This window comes from Vigna unguiculata, chromosome 11, assembly GCF_037176805.1.
Source record: "Vigna unguiculata cultivar grain cowpea cultivar isolate G323 ecotype 2 chromosome 11, ASM3717680v1, whole genome shotgun sequence".
Classification (NCBI taxonomy): domain Eukaryota; kingdom Viridiplantae; phylum Streptophyta; class Magnoliopsida; order Fabales; family Fabaceae; genus Vigna; species Vigna unguiculata.
Window position 1 is genome coordinate 35195091 of NC_140802.1, and position 23075 is coordinate 35218165.

Sequence of the window (23075 nt, forward strand, 5' to 3'; positions counted from 1 at the left end):
TAATTTAGTGACCAATTATAATTTTTTATTCGTGATAGTGATTATTATAGTAACCAATATTTTTACTTTGTAAATTGGCATATAAATTGGTCAATGACTAATAATTTTGTGACTAAAATTAGTTGCTAAAATGAAGCATTTTCATGTATATATATATATATATATATATATATATATATATAATTTATATTATTTATAGAATTGTCTAATGTTGTGAGGCATGCTTTTATAAAATTACAATTTTGACAGTGAAAACACCAAGATACGCATTTGTATAATTAAAAGAATATAATATATATATATATATATATATATATATATATATATATATATATATATATATATATATATATATATATATATATATATGTGTGCGCGCGCGTGTGTAATAAACGACATAACTAGATTTATATAAACAGTAGAAGAAGAAAAAGCATCAATGACCTAATACAAAATAGCATTGACACTCTAACTTCACATTGCATAAATATAATTAATAGAACAATCAATTTTATTTTCTTCGAAGTCAAAGGGATTGCATTTGTTATTTTAATAGTTTGTAATTCACATATAACAAGTATACACAGTTAAATCTTAAGTCTATTTATGTTAGGAAAGACAATAAATATGATTAAGTTTTCAACCATTTAAAACTTTCAGGGAAAAAGACATAGAAACAGATTCTGTAGTTGAAGAAGGTGAAAGTCATGTTTGTACAGGTTGATGGTTAGTCTTTAAGTACACAAGCAAGGGCATGATGCCTTTCAATCTACTGTACAAAGCATGAGATGTAGAAGCTAAGTACCCTAAAAAATAGAGAGGGAAGAAAAGAGAAAAAAAAAAAAAAAAAGGTGTTACATCTAAATCTTCTTCTTTACTTCCCAACCTCATAATATGAGTATCTATGCATTAGTTTTCAAATGAAGCAATTTCTCTCTTTATTCTTCCCACCTTTCCCCCTCCTAACTACAGTAGGTTAATTAACTTATTTTATTTTTTTATAATAATATATAATTGAAAGGCCTCAGCATTATGAATTCTATGTATATATATATTTAATATAGTTTCTCTCATGGCCTCTTACCTTTCACCATATAATAACTCTTCATTTCTTCATTCAAGGAATGTTGAAAGGAGCACCTTCATGAACAGGAAAATGGGAAATTGCTTGAGCAGTGCTTGGTCTGTGTTGAGCACTTTGATCAAATGAGATGAAATTTGAATGGTAGTACTCAACAAAACCGTTGCTTTTGCTTCTGTTATTGATCACCTCATGCACATTTTGACCCTTATTCATGTGTTTCTCAGAAACTGATGAGTCTTTGATGAGGGAATTGCACTGTCTAGGCTGTGTTTGGTAGAAAACTTTAGACACAACTAATTCCCCTTCTTTTTCCTCTTCATCACTGCCAAGATGGTATTGGTGCATGACCCAGTTTGTTTTCTCCGGCTTTCTTTGTTTTCCATAGTTTGTGTAAAGTACGAGGATTTTCTTGTACCCTTTCAACTTGGCACTATTGTAGACTGGTCTGGTTTTTCCTGTTTTGTGCCAACGTGTCTCGCTGCCATCTTCGTCTGAGTGCACCTTTCTTCTTTTCCTTGTTCCTGTCGTGTATGCCTTCGAAGGCCTGTGAAAGAAATGCCGAATCAGACCATCTTTGCTAACTCCTGCACAAATTTTTTTCCATTGAAGAAAGTAGATATGTCAATATCCAATTGCAAAACATATTATAAAATTAATGTATTTTTAAACATATTTTAGTGTAATGTATTTTGTTAGAAATATCATACATAGGATGAGATAATCTCATAAAATATAAATGAATGAACATAATTTCTTGCGTGTCAATTTTATAAAATTAAATCATAAATTATTAAATATTTTTTAATCCTTTAACTTTTAATGGAAATAGAATTAGTTCATCTTTAAAATTTTGACCTAATTTAATTCTTTAATTTTAAAACTGTGTGGTTTAGTTTTTATAATTAAATTTTTCTAAATTTTTCAAAATATATTTTTCAATTAAGTGTGTCATCGTAAACAATTAAAATGTTATCATGAAATAAATCTGAATCATCAAATAAACTTTAAAAAAATTATTAAAAGATCAAATTTAGATAATTCTAAAGTTGAGAGATTAATTAGATCAAACTTTCAAAAGAACTAGTTTCAATTTTTATTAAAAATTAAGGAACTAAAAACATAATTAACTCTATTTTAATTACGTTTAATTCCACCTCTCTAAAATATTTCTTTTTCTTTTTTTTTCTGACATGCATGTTTTCTTTCGGAAAGCATCAAATGTAAACACTTTACATCTGTTCGAGACACAATGAAAAAATCAAATGTAAACACTTCACTGATAAAGATTTGATATTTGTTTTTCATGAGGAACTAAAAATTGGACCTGTCTTCAATGAGAGCATAATATCATCTGACAGAAGAACAGTACAACGTGCATAATTAAGATAAGGAAAAGGAAATAAGAAGGTAGAGCGTAATAGCTAGGTTAGTTGAAGGGTAATATCACCCTCAAAATTTTTATTTCCTTAAAGTTCATGCATAAAAGTATTATATATATTGTCACCCCAGAAAAAGAAAAAAAGACACATTGATCTATATGGTTCTACTTTCGCCACTGGTCCAGAGGATATATACAAGATAATATAAATAATTTACTTAAAATTAATAACGTAAATGGTCATCTGCCACAAAATTGTTGCTCCAACAAAACTGATATATATGTGTTGCAAAGTCAATATAAATTTCATAACAGTGAAGCTTTAATAATAATGTAACTTATTTGGCATAACTAAAGACAGATTTTTCTCATAATCTATTAATTATAAGTCTTCTCTTTGACATATATAGAGAGAGAAATTTATCCAAATAAAATGTAAACTTTTAAATATTAATTAGACTCATCAGAAATGAAGAAACATTTGAGAAATTGTAAAGAATCAAACAGGATCTGTATATTTATATATTTTATTTGACCTGGCAACTTCTCTGGGTGAGTATAGCAGATTCCATTCTCGCCTTCAAGAGTGGGAATGAACTCATCAATCAGAGGATGAAGCTTGTGAATATCAGATCGCACTTTTGCTTCCAAATGTTCAAGAATCTCTTGATCTGTAGGATCAAACTTCACACCAGCAGGAAGTCCTGGTAAATCATGAATTCCACCTCCCTGACAAATCAAAATTTGCCACAAAAGGAAAAAAAACTGATAAATGTATTAAGAGGTGATTTAAGTCTATCTTAACTCTACAAAACTGGCTTATACTCTCTTATATAGTATGAAATTGTCTTATTTATAATCGATAAGAAACTTTCAACAAAATGAACCAATGATATATACACATAATGAACATGTTTATTAACAAAAGTGTTGATAGTTTTTTAGAGTAGTAAAAAGAAGAAGAACCTGTTCTTGGCATTTGATATGATGACCACATGTAGGACAAGTTCTAATTAAGCTATCCTTTCGTCCCTCCTCTATGACGTTAGGGTCACTGCACTGAGTCATTTTCTTGTTTTTTTCTCTTCTTTTCCTCACTCATTCCATTTATGGACACCCTCTTTTTGTTCTTTGGTTTCGCTCTCTTCTGCTGCTATAAAACAAAAAGGAACACAAACTAAAGGAGAGAGAGAGAGAGAGAGCGAAACGTTTGAGTTAAGAGAGGGATTGAAAGTAGTAATAATTAAAAAAAGGTAGAAAAGGGAAACTTGTCTCTTCTAAAGCTTGCACCCTCATGCCACTACTTGTGAAGGAGTGGTGGGAAGGAATTAAATTCTCCCTCACTTTTGCATGAGTCGTGAATAATATTGCAGTGGTTTCCCCAACCTCTGTGCTTGCACTTAACGAGAAAGTGAGAAAGAGATGCTCAAAAATCTAAATAGAGAATGAGATTAACAATCAGAAAGAGGGTTGGTTGAACAGGAAACATATAAGAATAAAAAAATGGGATTGCTTTGATCTCAAGTTTGGTTCTGCTTTGTACATGGTGTGTGTGAAAACTTGTAGAAGAATAAATGTAGGTTTTTCCTCCCCTTTTGTTTTTGCAAGTGTTTTTGTCCCTTTTACTCTCACTAAAGCTAGCTCTTACCAGTTTCTTAAACAAATCAGGTTTATATTTTGAAAAGAAACAATTATAATATGGATAGAGAGTTGAGTGGGATTAGGGCAACCTAATGTATAAGCACAAAGAATTTAGGTCCAATGTCACCCTGGAGTGTAGATAAAGTTAAAAATATATATAAATACCAGAAGAAAAAAAATTAAATAAAAGTGAAACATTTTCAGCCAACCATAACTCCATTTCTTCACGTAGACTTCTCATGCATACTAAGAAACCCTTATCTCTCTCTTTCATGTTCTACGGTGACCTAGACAGTGTTATAGCTCTCAATGTCAACAATGGTTGTAGGGATACACATTATCTTTTGCCATATGGCCAAACAAAACGTGATCTTGTGTCAAGAGAGTATAATTATTATAATACTGGAAAATTGTCTCCAACATTTTTCAACATTTCTTCCACCAATAAGAACTTTACTTCTCAACTTCATTCTGCACGTAGTGATTTGTACAGATGAACAAGACAGGTTTTTGCATAAATTAATGAGTTTCCCTAAGATTGGAAGTACTGTCCCTACGTTTGTTTATGTGCTGGCAGTTGTGGAGTTCCGATCGATCCATTTCATGCATTTCTATTTCTATATATAGGAGAAAACAATTATGACTCCTCATTTTTGGTCTCCTTGCCATGAAATTAATTAAGTGTTGATTTTATATTTAAAATAGTCTAATTAAAATTAAAATGTTTGTTCAAATAACTTCAACTAATATGAAACATGCTTATATATATATAAATAAGCTTGTTTTTTCTTAAATGTTGTCTATGCTATATATAAATCCGTACGACCAACCACTACAAACGTGCAGATTGTTTGTTTTGAAAAAAAAGTTTTCCACTGAATTGGTTGGAATGTAATTTTCGTTGCAATGATAAGTGTTTTGAATAGGGCAGATTTTGCCGTGCGAGTGCACATGATAAGCTGATATTCTAGTTCATCTTATTAGTAGCAATAATATTATGCCTTTCTAGTCATAAATTACACGAGAAAGGTGGAGAATTAGGTTGCTTTTTTCACATATTCTTTAATTTGAATAGAAATTCATTTTGCATATTTTATGCATTTCTTCTAGTAATTATTTAGAACTTCATATTTTAATTATATAATTTAGTACATTACCATGGATATTGAAAATTCAACTGTATATATGTAAATCAAATTAAATGCGGGTGACTTTAGTATTAGATAAACGTGTATGAAATGTATAGATACATGGAAGAGGAAATTTTATTTGGTAAATAGAGATGACTTTGAGGATCACTTATTAATTAAATAGGCTAAGGTTTTAAGTATTTAAAACAGTCTAGCCATTTTTTAATATGCCTAATTATTAAAAAATATAATCAATAATTTATATTTTATAATTATCAATTAAAGTGTATTCGAGAAGCTTATAAGCTAATTTCTAATTTGTTAATTTGACTAGTTTACAAAAATTCGGATTCACCAAATTAGGTTTGTTCGACAAATAAGTTTATTTTATTTTAATGAGTTGCATTATTTTGGAAGTTTGAGCTTTAACTTTAAGTTTTTTTTTTTTTTAAATCTTAAGTAACTTCGCTATCATATTTGAAGTATTATTTATTTTGAAGCTCAGATTTCCATTATAATTTTATTTTTAAAAGATACTTTAGAAGGTTAAAAGAGGAAAGTGAATAAAATTATTGTTTATTTTGATTCATAAATGATATGAGATTATTGAGTGTATCACAACAAGTTTCCTAGTCAATGTTTAAGGGGAAAAAGGGTTTAACATTTGAACCAATTTTTCATTTCTCAATTGAGGACTAAAGGAACGAGAGTTTTAATTTCCTTAGAGAACAGGGTTTGTTTCTTAATTTCATTTTTTTTTCCACAAATGCCCAATGTTCTAACTTCAAACCCATTAAAATAACGTTAATCAAGTTATTCACATTAATTGTGCATCTCTTTTAAGCAAGTGTATAAGTATTGTTGGTGACTTCTTTATGTATTTTGCATCCATATCCATTGTGGCTATTATGTAAAGGTGTCAAAGTGAACCAACTCAGCTCATACAAGTTGGCTCACTACGGATCAAGCTAAAAATGAGTCAACTCAACTCAACTCACTTTTTTTGTGAGCTAAAATTTTATTAACCCAGTTCAACCCACCATGGATTGGTGGGTTAGTGGGTTGACTCGATTAAGAATGTTTTATTATTTTGACTTAATTTATATATTTATTATTGTACAATCATAGTAGATTGACTCAATTCATTTTTTATAGCACTACTATCAAATTGTTAACATATTTCTGTAATCATTATTATAAAGATAGTAGTTGAAACTATTTAAACAAATAAATTAAACATTCAAAGTATTTAACATAGTCAACCTATATAATTAAAAGTAGTAAATAATTATAATAAAAGACTTGTGAAAAAATGGTAAAAAACTAATAAAGGGTTGGTTAACTTGCGGTGGTGGGTTACAAGTCAACCGACCATCAATCTAGGTCAAATCTACTTAACGTGCAGGTTATGTGAGTCAATTTAGTTTGAAATCCATTTTGACATCTTCAGTGTTAAGTTTGTTTGAGGACATTGCTCTACTATTATTGCCTTCGACAGAGGAGAATAAGGGAGATATCTATAAGAATAAGGCATGAGTAAAAGTAGAAAAAGAAAAAGAGAAGAGAAAAAGCATTGAGAGAAAGAGAAAAGAGGGAGAAAAGATGAAGAAAATTACAAAGGAGGAAAATCCCCTTGTTACACACATTTGATACCCTCATGAACCTACTATAAAAGACAAAGAGAGGCAATTTACAAGATTTCTAGACATGATAAAAAGGTTGTAGATCAATGTTCCATTCATTAAAGCCATGGAACAAATGCCAATATATGCAAACTTCGTGAAAGATTTGTTAACCAAGAAAATGAGGATTCATGAAGATAAAAGCGTTGAACTAGAGGTTGGTTGTAGTGTTATAACTTATAAATCATTGCCTCGAAAAAACTGTGATCTAAGTAGTTTCACATTGTCTGTGACCATAGGAAGCTTGATAATGGCAAAATACTTGTTAGATCTTGGAGTAAGCATCAATTTAATGTCATTGTCAATGCTAAAAAGATTTAGGGACGACATAGAGATATTGTCAACCAAAATGACCTTGTAATTGGTTGACAGAACAGTAAAGCATCCTTATAGTGGAAGATCTCTTGGTGAAAATTGATAAGTTCTAGTTTCCTATTGATTTGGTGATAATGAACATGGAGGAAGATTTTGAAGTTCCTTTAGTCCTTGGTAGACCCTTCATGAAAACTGTTAAAGTCATCATTGATATGAACAATGAGAAGCTAAAAGTCAAAGTACAAGATGATGAGGTTAATTTTAATGTCTTTGAAGCTCCGAAGGACCCAACAAAAAAGAATGAGTATTTTAGAATGGACATGCTTGATAAGGTATATATGGATTCAAGAAGAAAATTCTCAATTGTAGATCCTCTTGGAAAGGCTATGATGAATATGGCACAAGGAAATGATGTTGAAGAAGAGGAGGAAATTAGAGATATGCTCTAGCGCTGTCACAACTCACCTTATGGAGGACAATTTAATAGTGGATGCATATGAATGTAAAAGTTATGATAGGTGCCAAAGGACTGGAAGTACATCAAAGAGGCACAAACTAGCCATGCAAGGCATAATTGAGGTAGAAATATTTGACTACTAGGGTATGATGCAAGGACTATCATTAAATTCCTCAAGAAAAACATGTTCTACAAATTTGGAACACCTAGAATGTTGATAAGTGATGGAGGCAGACATTTCTGCAATGAGTAGCTTAAGCTTGAGCTTAAGCATTACAACGTCAGGCATAAGGTAGCTACACCTTATAACCCTTAGACCAATGGACAGGCAGAAGTTTCTAGTAGACAGCTCAAAAGAATTTGGAGAAGACTATTTGAATCTCAAGGAAGGATGAGTCACTACAATTGGATGATACTTTATGGGCCTATAGAATAGCATGCAAAACTTCTATAGGTATGACTTCATTCCAACTAGTGCATGGCAAAACTTGTCAATTACCATTGGAGTTAGATCACAAAGCTTTTGGGGCCTTAAAGACCTTGAATTATGATTTAAAAGTTACTGGTGAGAGGAGAAAATTTCAAATGCATTAGTTAGAGGAATTGAGAATACATGCCTATGAATCAACTAGCATTTACAAGAAAAAGGATGAAGTCCTATCATGATAAAAAGATCTTGAAGAGAGAATTCAAACTAAACTATCTAGTTTTATTGTTCAATTCCAAATTAATGTTGTTTCCAAGAAAATTAAAGTCCAAATGGTCTGGACCATTCATTGTCAAGACAGTTAAGCCATTTGGAGTTGTTGAAATTGAAGATCCTATGACAAAGAAGAGTTGGCTTGTAAACAGACAAATACTCAAGGAATATCAAGGTGTTGACTTTGTAAGACTCACTACAAAGACCGTGTATGACACCTAAATAAGGAATCGAGCTCAAGACGTTAAACAAGCGTTATTAGGAGAAAACCCAACATAAATAATTAGTTCTTTTAAATTATGTTTTGCATTATAGTTATATAATTTTTTTTTAGTTAGGATACATTCTGGAAAAATAAATAGTGTGAAGAAAGTGAAGAGATGCATGGAGAAACTAAAGGAACCTTCATTTTAAAGCTCATTTCACTTAACTTCATTATTAAAACCTTTATTCTCTCCACCTTCTCTCTTCCTCAAAATTTCCCAAACTTATCAATCTTTGAAACTACCAAGCAAACTTCCCGCATTTCATCTTCGTCCTCTAGTTAAGAACTGAAATTTCTCAATTAATCTTTCCCAATACAAAAATACATTACAGGGTTCGCTCGAGCCCAAGCTTTCGACTCATTGATACGGTAAGGAAGCACCTGGAGACACCTAGAATTACATCTAATAATAAGAGAAATGAATTTTATAATATGATGAAAGACTTTAACTTGGAGCAAGTGACTTATCTATTCTATGTGACTTGTCATACACTTAAGCTAGGGAAAAATGGTCAACCCCAGATGTTGAATAAGGGTAACATGAAGACCTTCACACAAATTTGGGTCACATTTTTGTGTGTAATATTATCCCAAATTCGCATGTCTTTAGAGTCATGTTTAAAAAGGCACAATTGTTGTATTGCACCATGAGAAGTTATATGATGGACATAACAAACATCATCACCGAAGATATCTTTAAGATAACTATCTCACAGACCACACATAGAGGCATAACAAGAACCCTCAGTTTTCCAAGCTTGATCATTAGGCTTTGCAAGATGTAGCGTGTGCCAATCCCAACACACCCAAAAAGAAGCTAAGGCTCCCAATTACTTAAACTTATATAAAAAAATTCCATTAATGCCTTGGATAATGCTAGAAAGCCTGCACCAACAACACAATCACTAAATAGATCAACGCCCCAAACAACACCACAATCAACACTCTAGTTTACCACTATACAACAACAATTTTCAGTAAGCCACAGGGCACAATGCCCTTATCAGATTTTATTTGAATTTATAACTCAATTTCAACATAATAAACCCATCTATTGCATCACTCCTCAATAATTCAACAATTTTGTGGCATGGCTTGGGAAAAGTCCATGTTTCCCTTGGACTAAGGGAGCAACTCACCAAGCTAGAGGATTTGAACATATGCAAGAAGATGCAACTGCTGCTTCTGCTCTTGATATCCCTGCTACTATGTTGAGGTGCCTACCACTGAGCAATAGATGAACCAGTCTAAGCTAAAGATTGAACAAGAAGATGCTAAAATAGCAAAAGAAGAGGCTGAAAAGGGAGTTGAAGAGGAGGCTTACATTGTTGAGAAGAATACTGAGAAAGAAAAAGTTGGGGTGGATGAGGAGTTCTTTGATGTTAACTCCTCAGATGGAGAACCCCACTAATTTAACCCTAAAAAGAGTTCCTTTTAAATTTTCTACACTTTATTTTTTCTGCATTTTAAATTTTTTGCACTTAGTTTTAATTTGTTGATAGTTAGTTATTATTGAGCAACTTCTAGTGGCCTAGCTAATCATTTTGAAAATTTGGTTGGAAAAGGAACTAGATTGTGTTGCAACCGAAATAGCGATGAATGACAAACCAGAAGAAACATCACCATGGTTTATTTTGGAAAAACTATGAACAACCATAAAATAAAAAATAAAGTCTACAAAAATAGGATTTTGGATCTGATAGTCAGTTATGCGTAGGGAAGGTATTAGCACCCTACCGCGTATGGTCAAGAATGATACTTTTAATTAAATGTGCAAAGTTGATGTGATTTTCAAAATGTTTAATTTTCCTTGAAAATAATGAGAGAAAAATGTAGAAAGGAAACAACAATATTATTTTTTGGTTTTGTGAGTTCGACAAGGATTCATCCTCGTTCTTAGATATCTCCATTCACAATGGAGTATGAGGCTTGTATATTTCTTTTAACTATTTGAGAAATGTTGATTTGATTTTTAAATTTGAAGCATTTTGTACATTTTTGATATTTTTAAGAAAAGAAAAAGTAACAAGTAAAGGACAACATGGATGATCACACGACTACTAATACCTTTAAATACATATTTTAATTATTTATAAAAAAATTAGATAATAGGACGACACGAACAATCACACAAGTATTATACTTTTATTTTTTAGAACATCACACAAATAGTCCTACATACATCCAAAAGAAGAAGATAATGCAAAACATTATTTTTTATTTTTGTAATTTTTTATAATTTTTAAATATTTTTGTTGTTTTTTTATTTTAGAAAAAAACATATGTGTAAAAAATGGGTTTAAATAAAAACATGGCAAAAGTGGTAAAGTGAAAAGACGGGTGCATCATGTAAGTGTGTGTGGTGCATGAATCAATTTGTGAAATGTGTGCACAGTAATAATGAGGGTAGCAGGCCCAAAATAATAAAAGACAGAGGGGTGTAGTGTTAATAGATTAGGAGTGTACGAAGTAAACATAAAAGCAAACCCAAAAGAAATAAGAGGGCGTGTGGAGGTGAAACCGGGGAGTACCAGGAGCGAAAGTGGTCCAGCCCAAGCTCAGACGCTCTTCTTCTTTCTTCTTCGAGACACGACGTAGGGGCTTCTTCCCCTCTTCACCAAATGCCAAACGTGGAACCAGGGGCAGCAACCACCTTGAGCAGCTTCAATGCGGGGCTCCTGAAGCCACCGTCTCCGGCGCCGCTGCAACCGCGATCGCAGATGCCGATTCCACTTCTCCCTTCTCACGCAATCGGAGGCAGCCACTGCTCTTGAAGACGCCGCCGATGCAGCGCCAGTAACCGCCACTGTCAACGGCGCTGCCGCCGCGACCAGAGTGTGTTGCCGGCGGTGCCACTTAAAATTTCCTTACGCGAGGGTTTCTTCCCTGTTCTTCTTCAACGCGCGAGATATTCCCAAATCTCTACCACACCTCCATCTCCGGTGACCTTCGCACCTGCGTCTATAACCGTGGCCGTCGTTGGCATGACCAGTGCAACCGTCTTCTCCAGTTCTTGTGCGAGCAACCAGGGTTTCTCCTTCTTCCATACATCGCCGCGGTGAGCTCTGCAACTCCGACGAGCCTCTGCGCGTTGCCGTTGTTTGTTCTGTAATGTCCTTGGTGGAAGGTGACATTGTCGCCGCAGCAATCATCGCTGGCGCCACCTCATGTGCTTTCTTTCTTTCCAATTTTTGTTTCCTGATTGGTGGCCGTTGGGATGAGAATGGTGAGGAAAGATGGGTCCATGTTTTTTTTTTTGTGATTGGGCGTAATGTATTGATCTATGCTGTGTGTGAAACTTTAGTGTTGGAAGTGATGAACGAAGTGTTGTTTCCCCTCTGTTTGTTGTATTTGGTGGTTGGGGCCTCCTCTGTGAAGATGGTGAAGGTGATTACGTGTGTGAGGGTGAAGTGGGATTAAAGGTTAAAGGATCGAGGACAATGATATTATTTTCTATGAAAGATGAAGGTTGTAGGATTCTCTGTAGGTGTTGCTGTGACGGTGTGTATTGGTGAAGAAGATGAAAATGGGTGGTCTGGCCGTGAGGTGAAGGGAGAATCTGTGTTGATAATGTGCAGTGGGGATTGAAAGAGGAAGAGAAATTAGGGGAAGATAATGTGTTGATGGATGAAAAACAGTGGAGTGAACCATACGAAGATGATGGATGGAATGGCAATGGCAATGGCTGATGGTGGTGTCTATGATTGATGATGATTTTCTTTTAATAAATAGAAAAGAGATGTGATTGGGTAGTGTGTTTCGTGCGTGAAAAAAGTGGAAAAAGAGATATTTTCTGTTGTGTGTAGTAGGTGCCCCTGATTCTGTTACACCAGCGATGATGGAGAAGATCCAACCCTTGTGTTGAGAGAAAATTAGTTGGGAGAGGAAGAAAAGAATGCCACGTGTGGCAGCAGTGGAGTTGAGAGTATTTGAGGTGGTCTAAAAAGAAAAATAAAACAGAAGGAAGTGGGGACATAAAAATTTAACCTGGGCCAATGATGCTAAATGGTATGAAAACAAGAATAGAGGCCGTGAATAATAAAAAAAAGAAAAATGGTGGTTAATGAAAATGGATTCAGGTTTTCAATCACTTTTCATCCATTTTTATTTATTATTTTTTTTTAATTTTTCGAAAATAACTTTTTTTATCATCACTTTTCATCGATTTTTGTTTATTATTATTTTTTTATTTTTTGAAAATAACTTTATTCATATGAACAAAATTAGGTGTTGATGACATTGTAAATTCGTCAAATTGTGATGAGATGCAATACGTGCAGATATAGAGACAACATGGAATTCTTCAAATTGAAATTGAATAGATAATACACATTGCTAGGATGACACTGAGAGAAGTATCAAAATAAGTGAAACCAACCAGGTGAGAAGAGAAACCAAAAATAGTGAGTTAGGAGAGAAAATAACTTGGAAGTATCCTACGAGGCTGGACAAAACGTACTGAACTACATTGGACCATTAATGCTTGAATTGCACTGAATTGAAAAACAGTTCTAACAAACTGAAGTGAACTATTTTTGTCCTAACTAACTGAACTAAAATGAAATGCACTGAAATGTACTACACTATAATATGAACTGTTTTACAAACTGCACTATTTTTGAACTAAATTGTATTTCTTTTTGAACTGAACTACACTATTTTTAAACTATTTTTGAACTATAATAAACCTTTACTTAAGTTCGCATTCCACCTAAGTCCGCATTTGAAAAGGAAAAATTTTTGGATCAATAATTTTGTGACTTTATTTTCAGCAAAAATCACGTAAAGTTATATATATATATATATATATATATATATATATATATATAGAGAGAGAGAGAGAGAGAGAGAGAGAAAGAGAATATATGAATAAGGATAAAAAGTTTCTCTTATAACATATCTCTTATATCTATCATATATTTCTCATATCTTCAGAATTCCTACAAATTCTGAACACTCATAATATTTTATACTATAATTATATGACTTATAATATTCCATATTGTAATATGACTCTTAAATTTTCGTAAGTCTGCGTCTCAATTAAGTCTGCATTAAACGCTCAAGATCAAAATGCAAACTTAAGAGGATTTTTAATGTAAACTGCACTAATTTTGAACCAAAATATACCATTTTTGGATCAAAATGTACTTCAGTTAAATTGTTAATAAATTATACATCAATTTAAATTGTTGAAATTTTTCTACAATTTTTTTAATTTTTTGTTAATAAACTTAAAATATATTAATAACGAATTAAGTTAAAGTATTTTTTTTTTTGTAATATTTAGTCATGTACAATAATTTTAAATTAATGTTTATTTATTTATTTTTGCATTTTATTTTCTTTAAAGTTTATTATATCCACTTTATCCTTTACCATTATTTTAAAATTGAATTTCAATATTTTAAAATTAAAAATATATTTATACTAAAAATATTGTTATTATGCATATTTTCTCATAAATAAATATTACAAAAATTAAATACCGGTAAATATCTATATTTCTTAATAGGTATTTGATCTTTCTATGTATGAAAAATATCTACTAAGAAATTATTCTCTTAAATTGATTTTAAAATTTTATAAAAATAGTTTCTAATTCTCAATAAAGATACCCCAGGTATTAAACAAAAATAGTTGTCAATTTCATATTGAGTTAAAAGACAAAAACCTTCTCATAATTAGAATAGGAAAAAAGTGTGTATAAGATTGGATTGTGAATTACTATACCTACTCTTTTTCATTGTAATTGATGGGGCGTGTATAATACAACATTTTATGCTAATATTTAATAAAAAATAATTTTTTTAGTCATATTGAATCAATTATGACAAAATATTTATAATTAAAAAAGACTTAATCACGTTAAATTGATGGTTACTTTTTCTTTTATTTTCTTGTGAAAACTTGGTGATTTTTGAATAAGGTTGTTTGACTTTTTGGCATTTAACAGTAACTTACACTTAACAGTATGCACAGAAGAGAGACCACCCCATACTTGAATTTAATATAGTATAAGAGGTTCAAGCAGTTGAATTGCAAATACTAAAGGTTTAGTTTTTCTTAACTGAACTTTAAAATGGTACAATTCAGCTTTTTACTAGAAATAGTTTAATTTTTCTAATACAATATAATATAGATAATCCATAGTAGGCGTGTTTTTAATGAAAAATTGTAAACCAAAGCCAAATATACAACCTAAAAAATTATTGATATATCATTCTTTGCTGCCTGGCCTTAAAACACACACACACCATAAGCCTAAAAGATTTTCAAGACCACCATTTTGCACTTATCAAAGGGAAGAAAACCAATATGTGTGATTGAAGGTAAAGGAAAAAAGGTTGAGCATAAATGAGCAAACAAATGGACAAGAGGTCTCAAGAACATTGACAAAACATAAAGACCCAAGAAAATGAATCTGAATGCACCTCGTGAAATAAAATTGTATCAAGAAAAAGAAAATGTGCAAAAGTGAAAGAAAAGACTTAAGCTGAAAAAAGAATGAAAAAACAAGCCAAGAAAAGGCTTAGAAAGGAGATGAAAAGACTCGCAAGATGTATGCATGTTGTTTTAATCACTTTTTATCAATTAGTTTTGCTTTTCTAGAAAAACCATATTCCTTTATAGGCCAACCACATTATAAACCTATAAAAACCTGTGTCAATGCCAATTATGTATAAGTGGTAATTAGAAATAAGGTACAAAATTCATAAAGAACTTCCAAAAACCATAATGGGGTAAACATTGTGTTGGAAGGTTTATAGATGTTCAAACATAGAAAAATGTGAGTGATTCTACATATTCTAAATTTGTGAAAATTTTGCATGTGTTCTCTGAAAGAATTGAATGAATTCATGATTAATTAGCATTGTTTATGATTTAAGAGAACAATTGTATTTAGTCCTTTGGGTAACCTTTTTTATGGAAATATGTTTTGTGTCTTTTAAATTTTACCTTGTTTGAGAACAAATAAAGTCTAAAGTTGGGCGTGTTTATAAAGGTCAAGTTTGAATGAATTTTAAGATAATTTTGGCACTTATCTTGTTTTAATTTTGGTAAGTTTTTATTAAACTCACCTCAGTTTAACTTGTTTTATAGTTTTAAATATCATAAGAGAGTCCAAGTGGAAAAATGGAGACATGGAAATCTGGGTAAACTGTGACTGATGCGGTTAAGCAGTAGAATTGAGGTTGAGCCACAAAGACCAAACCCCTTGGAAGAGAAAACCTTAATCACTAAACATGCAGTTGAACCATGAAGACTCATTCTCGAAGAATTTATCTCAGGAGCTCAACATCATAGCATGAGGTTGAGCCATAGAACCAAACCCACATAGAAAGGAAACCTCTACTGATGAGCCACAAGTGCACTGTTGAACACTGCTCTAAACAATTTATAAAAATATAGTTGTACCCCTATTTTGGGAGACTTTTTGGAGAGATTAATTTTAGTCTCTTTTAGAAAGCTCTTTAGGAACACTTTCTCTATACTTCTTCAATATTTTCAGAAAGCATAAGAGGGGATGGCTACTCAAAACATTGTAATTCTTTCATCTATCATAAGGAGCTAAACCTCTCTTATGTTGAGGTCATGATGTAACCCTTTGGAACTCTCTTATACTAGTACTGCTTTATTTATCAAAGTATGTTTTATTTACATGTTTGTGAACTAGTTTGTGCTTAGGATGAACTTATCACCCATCTTATTTCACTAGCTTGGGATTGAGTGAGAACTGGTTCCAAGTTATGGTTTAATTAACTATCTTCCTATTGTTAGGTGCTAGAAATAGATCTAAGGATCTAGCTTGTTATAGAGTCATGATCTTAATACAAGTAATTCACTCAAGTAGTCATTGAGGAATCATACTGAAGCTTGATGATCTTAGGCTCTAGGTGCCAAGAATGGACCTAAAGTTACATTTAAGAGCACTCCCAAGACATGAATAATTACGTCTTTGTGAATAATAATTGAATTATACAAGAGGGGGGAAAAGTGGTGAAATCTGACCTCAACACGTTTTTATTATATATTGAAATCACTCTTTTATTGAAATATGTTTTGACTCACTTTTCACACAACCCAAACACTATTTTTCTCAAATCAAACTAGTTTAAACATTGTGTCTTCTTCCAAATCTCTATGGATACGGATCTTTAAAGTAAGATTCACTACAAATTCTTGAGACAATATAAGGGAATAACTTCCTTGCTATTTAGCTACTTATATTTTAGCTACGAAATAATCCCTAGTTAATCCCTCACAAAATGATTTTGGGAAGGAGTAGCGAAGGGTTAACTTAGATTATTTTGTTGCAATACATTATTTTCTTGTGGGGTAATAAATCAGTACTAAGTTATACTTATATTACATTTTATTAAATTATAAATATTTTTATAAGGTTGAGATGGCATTTATAAGACTTAGTATTTTTTGTTGGTTAATTTTTATATTTGAAAATATTTAGTTTGCATATCTATAAAGATATTTTAAAGATCAACTTGGTATTGATGAATAATTATTATTATAGTTATAAATAAGTAATAATATTTGTGTTTAATACCTTGAGAATAGATGTGATGTGATTCTCTACCCTCTATGATAAGAATAGTTGGAACATTTTTTTTATCAACATAGTGGGAAGAGATACAAAATGGTTAGTGTTTTGTTGATACTCCAATGCAATTAATATTTTCCAGCAAATATACTAGGTAGTTTGTAGTACAACAATCCATAGGGATTTGGTAGAATACACAGAGTTCAAACTAGTTTGATTTGAATAAAACAGTAATTGAATTGTACAAAAAAAGTGAAAATATGTTTGATGTAAAATTATTATGGAAGTAGAGAAATAAACATATGTTGAAACAATTTTGAGTTAAAGGTTAACCTCAGGATAATGAAGACGTGTTAAAGCTTGATTTTGCTACTTTGTTCCTCTCTTGTACTGATGCAATCATTATTTACAAAGATGCAAACATTCATGTCTTAGGAGTTCTCTTTGAATGTAACTCTAGGTCTATCCTTGACACTTAGAGCCTAGAATCATCAAACTTCAGTATGATTCCTTAATGACTGCTTGAATGAATCATCTGCATTAAGATTAAGACTTTATAACCAGCTAGAGTCTTAGATCTATTCTTAGAATTTAAAAGCAAGAGGAGAATTAGTTGGACCATAACTTGGAACTAGTTCCCACTCAATCCCAAGCAAGTGAAATAAGATGAGATATCAGTTCATCCAACAATAAGCATTAACTAATTCACAAACATGTAATAAAAGCATATTTTGATAAATGCAACAGTACCAATACAAGAGAGTTCCAAAGGTTAAATCTTTGCTTCAACACTTAGAGAGGTTTAACTCCTCATAATAGATGAAGAGAATACAAGATATTGAAGAATCATCCTCTTTTATGCCCTCTAATAATGTTCACCAAGTACATAGGTAAGTGTCTACAAAATCTCTATAAATATCTCTCAAAAGAACCCCTAAAAAAGTTTGTCTAAATAGGGGTGCCAATCTATTTGTATAAATTGTCTAGGGTAGTGCTCAATAGTACACTTGTGCCTTTAGATGCAGAGGTTTCCTTCTTAGTTTGGTTTCCTTAGTGGCTCAAGCCTCATGCTCTGGTGCTACAACTCATGAAATAACTTCCTAGAGAAGGAGTCTTCATGGCTTAGACTTAGGTTCAGTGTTTGAGGTTTCCCTTTGCAATGGTTTTGCTTTTTTGGCTCAAGCTTCAACTTTGTCGCTTAGTTGCATCAATGTTAGTTTTTCACATAATTGCTTCAAATTCATCTAATTTCTTCACTTTTCCACTTTGACTCTTTCTTGGTATCAAAAGTTACAAAACAAGTTAAACTAGGGTCATTTACAAAAATTCAATAAAATCAAAACAAGATAAGTGTCAAATTCATTTGAAAATTATCTCATATCGAACACTTATCATTTTTCCCTTCAATTCATGCCCAATGTGCATTTGATACCCTCTCCTCGAGAGAAAACTAAGAAAGGCTATAAATCATTCATTCCATACTAGATGAATTGTCATGAATGAATTGACTTAAGTTGACTTTATCTACATTGACAATTTAACCGACCTAAAAACCATATTTTTTAATAATGAAGAATATTTACATGAAAACAAAGAACAAATCGAAGCTCGCAGTAGTTCAAAGACCTTGTATATTATAAGATAATTCTTATTTTTGTTGTCATGAAAGTTACACCTATCAAGATTTCCTTATAATATTTCTTTTAAGGTTGTGTTGCTAAAGTTGTGCACTAAATATACATAAATATAACGACTTTTTTTTATTATGTAGTTGTTATGGATTATATATTTTTAGGTATTGGATTTCAAATTACAATTTTTAGTGTTTACAAATCACACAATTCAAAACATAACCTTTTTATACATAAATTGTATCTAAATTCAATTACCATGCCACAAAGTGTTTAGGTGAGATAGTTGATTCCTATGTTCTTAGTTAACAATGGATAATAATGAAAGATATACATAAAAGATTAATATGGTTCAATTAAAGTATTAACACACTTTAATCTACATCCACAAAAACAATTCACCATGAAACAAATATTACAACTCAAAGCTTCCCTCTTACTTAACTAACATTTTTTTTCTATCATTACAACTATTACAACTAATAGGGAAGTCATGATAATACTACTTCACAACTAAGCTCAAAGTGTCAAGTAGGTGAACTCTCATATGAAAAATGAAAGAAGTTATCATTAGATGTAGAATAAATAGTCTAAACCACAAAATGCTTTAAAGATAGACACATTGAAGACTTACAAACTGATCAAGAAAAAAGATTTTGAAATATCATACAGTTTAAGAACCTTAACAATATTTTTATTAAGCCAATCTTCATGTTTACAAAAACATTTGGAATGTATTTGGAATCAAAGAAACAATTTCATTTTCAAGAATGCAATAATTGATGGTGACGAAGTGTTCACTTGAATCTAACTCAAAACATGGTCGTCAATAGTGTATAAAAATCCTATTACAAATGTTTCATACTTTTATTGGTGTTTGTGTCCAACCATGTGTCTACAACTTATGTCTGTTTGGTAAATTAGTTTTTTTGGTTAGGTTGTTAGAAGGCTCTTTTCTCATCCCTATATTAGTAGACTAATATATTAACTGATGGGGTGGGGACAGGACTACATTGTTCTTTGTTACAATGGATTTAGAGTGAAATACTACCTATATATTGTGCTTGTGTTTCTGAAGATCATTTTGGAATTAGTATGGTAGGAACCTACCAAGGTAGTAGGAAATTTTTTGTAGAGATGGGTTGTTTTGGCTTTTTTTGGTTTTAAATATTGTTGCGAAGTCTTTTTGCTGATGATTTCTATAGGAACCAAAATGGCAATAAAATTGGTATATGAGGTTTCTATCTGATCTCTCCTATTTTTTCTTTCTTTTGTTATATTAATGTAATTTTGTGAGCAACCAATATGGGAAGACATTGCTCTTAGAGATAGATTTTTTCTTTTTACTTCCTTCCTTGTATTTCTTTTTTTGTATATGGGTTGGGAAAACCCTATTGCTCCTTTTAATATATATTTTTTTTGCTGAAAAAAATATTGATGTTTAAAAATATTGCAATTCAAAATATAAATTCTCGAATACATAATTCATATCTTCATTCAACTCTCATACCACCAAGTGTTTGGATTAGGTAGTTCTTATTATCTTAAGAGTAAAAAACTTGATTTCCACTTTACAATATTTTACTTCTATTTCATTTCTTTTATATAATTTTCTTCTTTCATAAACATCTTATCCTAGTACGAATGTATGCCATCCATTTTTCCTTTTCTCCTCCTTTCAACAATTACATTAAGTGTACCACCTATATCTTTATTTGAATCACTTTTGTTTACATTTTTGTGTGCCTAATTTTGTAAAGTTAGAGTTCTATCCATTGCAAGCGTCTACACAAATAGTTAAACATGTGTAGTATTAAGTTAATCCACCTTCTTTTGAAAGGAAAAAACATTAATCTTTATTTCGCAATTGCTTGGTAGAGTGATTGTTTGGTTAATTTACCCACCTTCCATATTTATTCATCATCCTCCACTTTCTAAAATTCTTGATCCTTATCCATCTCAACACCTTCTCCCACTATTTTCTTTTTCTTTTTCTTCTCTCACGTGTAAATCATATAATGTAAATTACTCAGTTTTCACTAGTGATTTAGAAACATAAAGCAGTTAAGCAAAGTATAACATCTTTATCATACATCAAGAGAACGTGAAAAATAAATAATAAACAAAAATTTATAATGATATATTTCTATAAGAACATGGTACAAATATTTAATGAGCGTGAATCAATTTTTGAATATTGTAAGGAAGACATAATTGAGTTCCACTAAAACACTCATTTGCATGTATTTTATTTGTAGCTTCAGTTGGGTGAGCAAAGTCAAAAAAATAATATTCATTCCGGTTTGCACAAGGCTTCCCTCCTTGGACACACGAGTCAAAAATATTTTTGAACCCTGAAAGTATAATAAAAAAAAAAAGTATCAGTTATGATCATGGAGGAATGCAAAAAACTCGCGAACTTCTTGAGTCATTTTTTTTCAAGAGATTAATGTTAGACGTTTACCAAATTTTTCAGGGGAATTTCTTATTTTCTAGGCGAAGTTGTAATTATCCAAATTAACGAATAATGAATGTGGGAGTTGGGTTTGCAGCTCTTGTAGCTTCCCAGGAAGTTTATCTGAGTAGGGTTTCACCTTTTGATTCATATCTTCATTGCATTTTTGGGAATATGGTGTCCTTATACTAACTGTTGGTGTGCATCCAATTTGACCAATTCTACTTACCACAAACTTTCGAGCTCCAAGGTCATAAATTCTCTAGGGAAAAATAAAAAACGAAGGAAACACATTTTTCATATTCTTTGAGAAAAAATAAATAGTTATGATATGTAAAATACTTATTTCAAAGCTGACATTAAAATATAACAATTACTACATGTGAGAAATCAAAGTATAATTCTAAACATTTATTAAAAGATTACCTTGATACGTGAAGTCAGTTGCTCAAGTAGGTAATCTGCATATTTTTCTGGATTTAATTTGTTATTGGTTTCATTTGGGTACTTGAAATAATTCAACATGTAATCATTAGATCCAATTGATAAGAGGTATATGGAATTGGCTAAGTAATGCCTTAGTTTTGTTTTGCTATGTATGCTTCTTGGAAGATCGTTGTCCACACTTAAGGTGAAATATTCAATTTGTTTATCTAAAGATAAACAATCTCCCTTCATCACAAAATAAAAATATCATGAGAAATAAATTGAAAGGAAAATTTTTATTTATCTGTTAAATATATTTTTTATCCTTGAAACCATTTTTAAAAATTATATTTCTTTATAAAATAAATATATATCTATTTTGTTCATGTATTTTATGAAAGTTATGTAAAAAATATTTCCAATAAACAACACTTAAATTGTTTATCATATGATAAATGGAGTTCCACAGTGGACTACAATATAACTTCCATGTATCCTTTGTTGGAAGGATTTTACATAGCTTTCATTAAACATAGAGATGACATATACAACTTTTAAGGCCGAAACATATTTTTTAAAAATATTTTGAAGACCAAAAAATATATTGAATCCTTTTATTTTTTATTTTGAATCTTACTGATCTGGTTGAATTCAATATTCCACATGAGCCTGATGCATAGTTAAGTCCAGTGACTACTTGATGTCTTTGAGACTTGGGCACACCCAAGTATGGAGGCGGCATTGGCAAACCCAATCTAATGGCTACAAAAGACAATACATGCATAAAATTCCTGGTAATATTGTTTTTCATGTTTACATGGAAACACAAAACCTCAAATAAATAGAGACAAAGACAATGTTCCAGAAGAAAGGTGGAAAAGTTACCAATAATATCAGCAATTGTTTTGCCATTGCTAAACCTTCCCGTGGAACAATTATTGAAGTCAATCCCATAGGGAAATTTATTTGCCTTGGCAAGTGTCTTGAGATTGTTGTTGTTTCCGGCGTCTACGGTTGAATCACCGAAAACGTAAAGAGCTGGAACAATCTTCTTTCTAGAATGCGAGGCATCAGCCAAGAATGCAAATTGCTGGATTATGAGTATGGAAATAACCCAGAGCTTTCTTAAGCTTATTTCCATTTTGTTTTCTTTTGGAGTAATTCAAGAATGCAAATAATTTCTTAAATAATAGTTTATATGGTAAGCATTACTATTTGATAATGAAAAGTACAACTCAAATATATTTAGTTATCTCTCAGCATGCTTCATTGTCTAACTCCTATTTTGTGCCCTAAATAGATTTTTTTGTTATTCTTTTTCAAATTTGGTAAAGGCTAGCCAATTCTTCTT

General features: G+C 31.4%; 1 protein-coding gene and 1 pseudogene across 1 annotated transcript; both read right to left on the bottom strand.

Moving 5' to 3' along the window:
- Positions 1 to 689: 689 nt before the first annotated feature.
- LOC114168788 (NAC domain-containing protein 73-like) lies at positions 690 to 4098 on the bottom strand. The gene is made up of 3 exons (XM_028053735.2): positions 3429 to 4098; positions 2999 to 3191; positions 690 to 1668 (listed from the first exon to the last, which is right to left on the bottom strand). Exons 1-3 carry the CDS (start codon positions 3528 to 3530, stop codon positions 1118 to 1120), a joined length of 846 nt encoding a protein of 281 aa, XP_027909536.1. The 5' UTR covers positions 3531 to 4098; the 3' UTR covers positions 690 to 1117.
- Positions 4099 to 21012: 16914 nt separating this feature from the next.
- On the bottom strand, positions 21013 to 22865 carry LOC114170334 (GDSL esterase/lipase At1g71691-like; annotated as a pseudogene).
- Positions 22866 to 23075: the final 210 nt, after the last annotated feature.

Bases quoted from the DNA above. Each gene is read 5' to 3' on its own strand.
- LOC114168788 (XM_028053735.2), bottom strand. From the start codon at position 3,530: ATGACTCAGTGCAGTGACCCTAACGTCATAGAGGAGGGACGAAAGGAT. The intron at 3,192-3,428 runs GTTCTTCTTCTT...TTGATTTGTCAG, and splicing joins ATATCAAATGCCAAGAACAG to GGAGGTGGAATTCATGATTT. The intron at 1,669-2,998 runs GTCAAATAAAAT...AAATTTGTGCAG, and splicing joins TCACCCAGAGAAGTTGCCAG to GAGTTAGCAAAGATGGTCTG.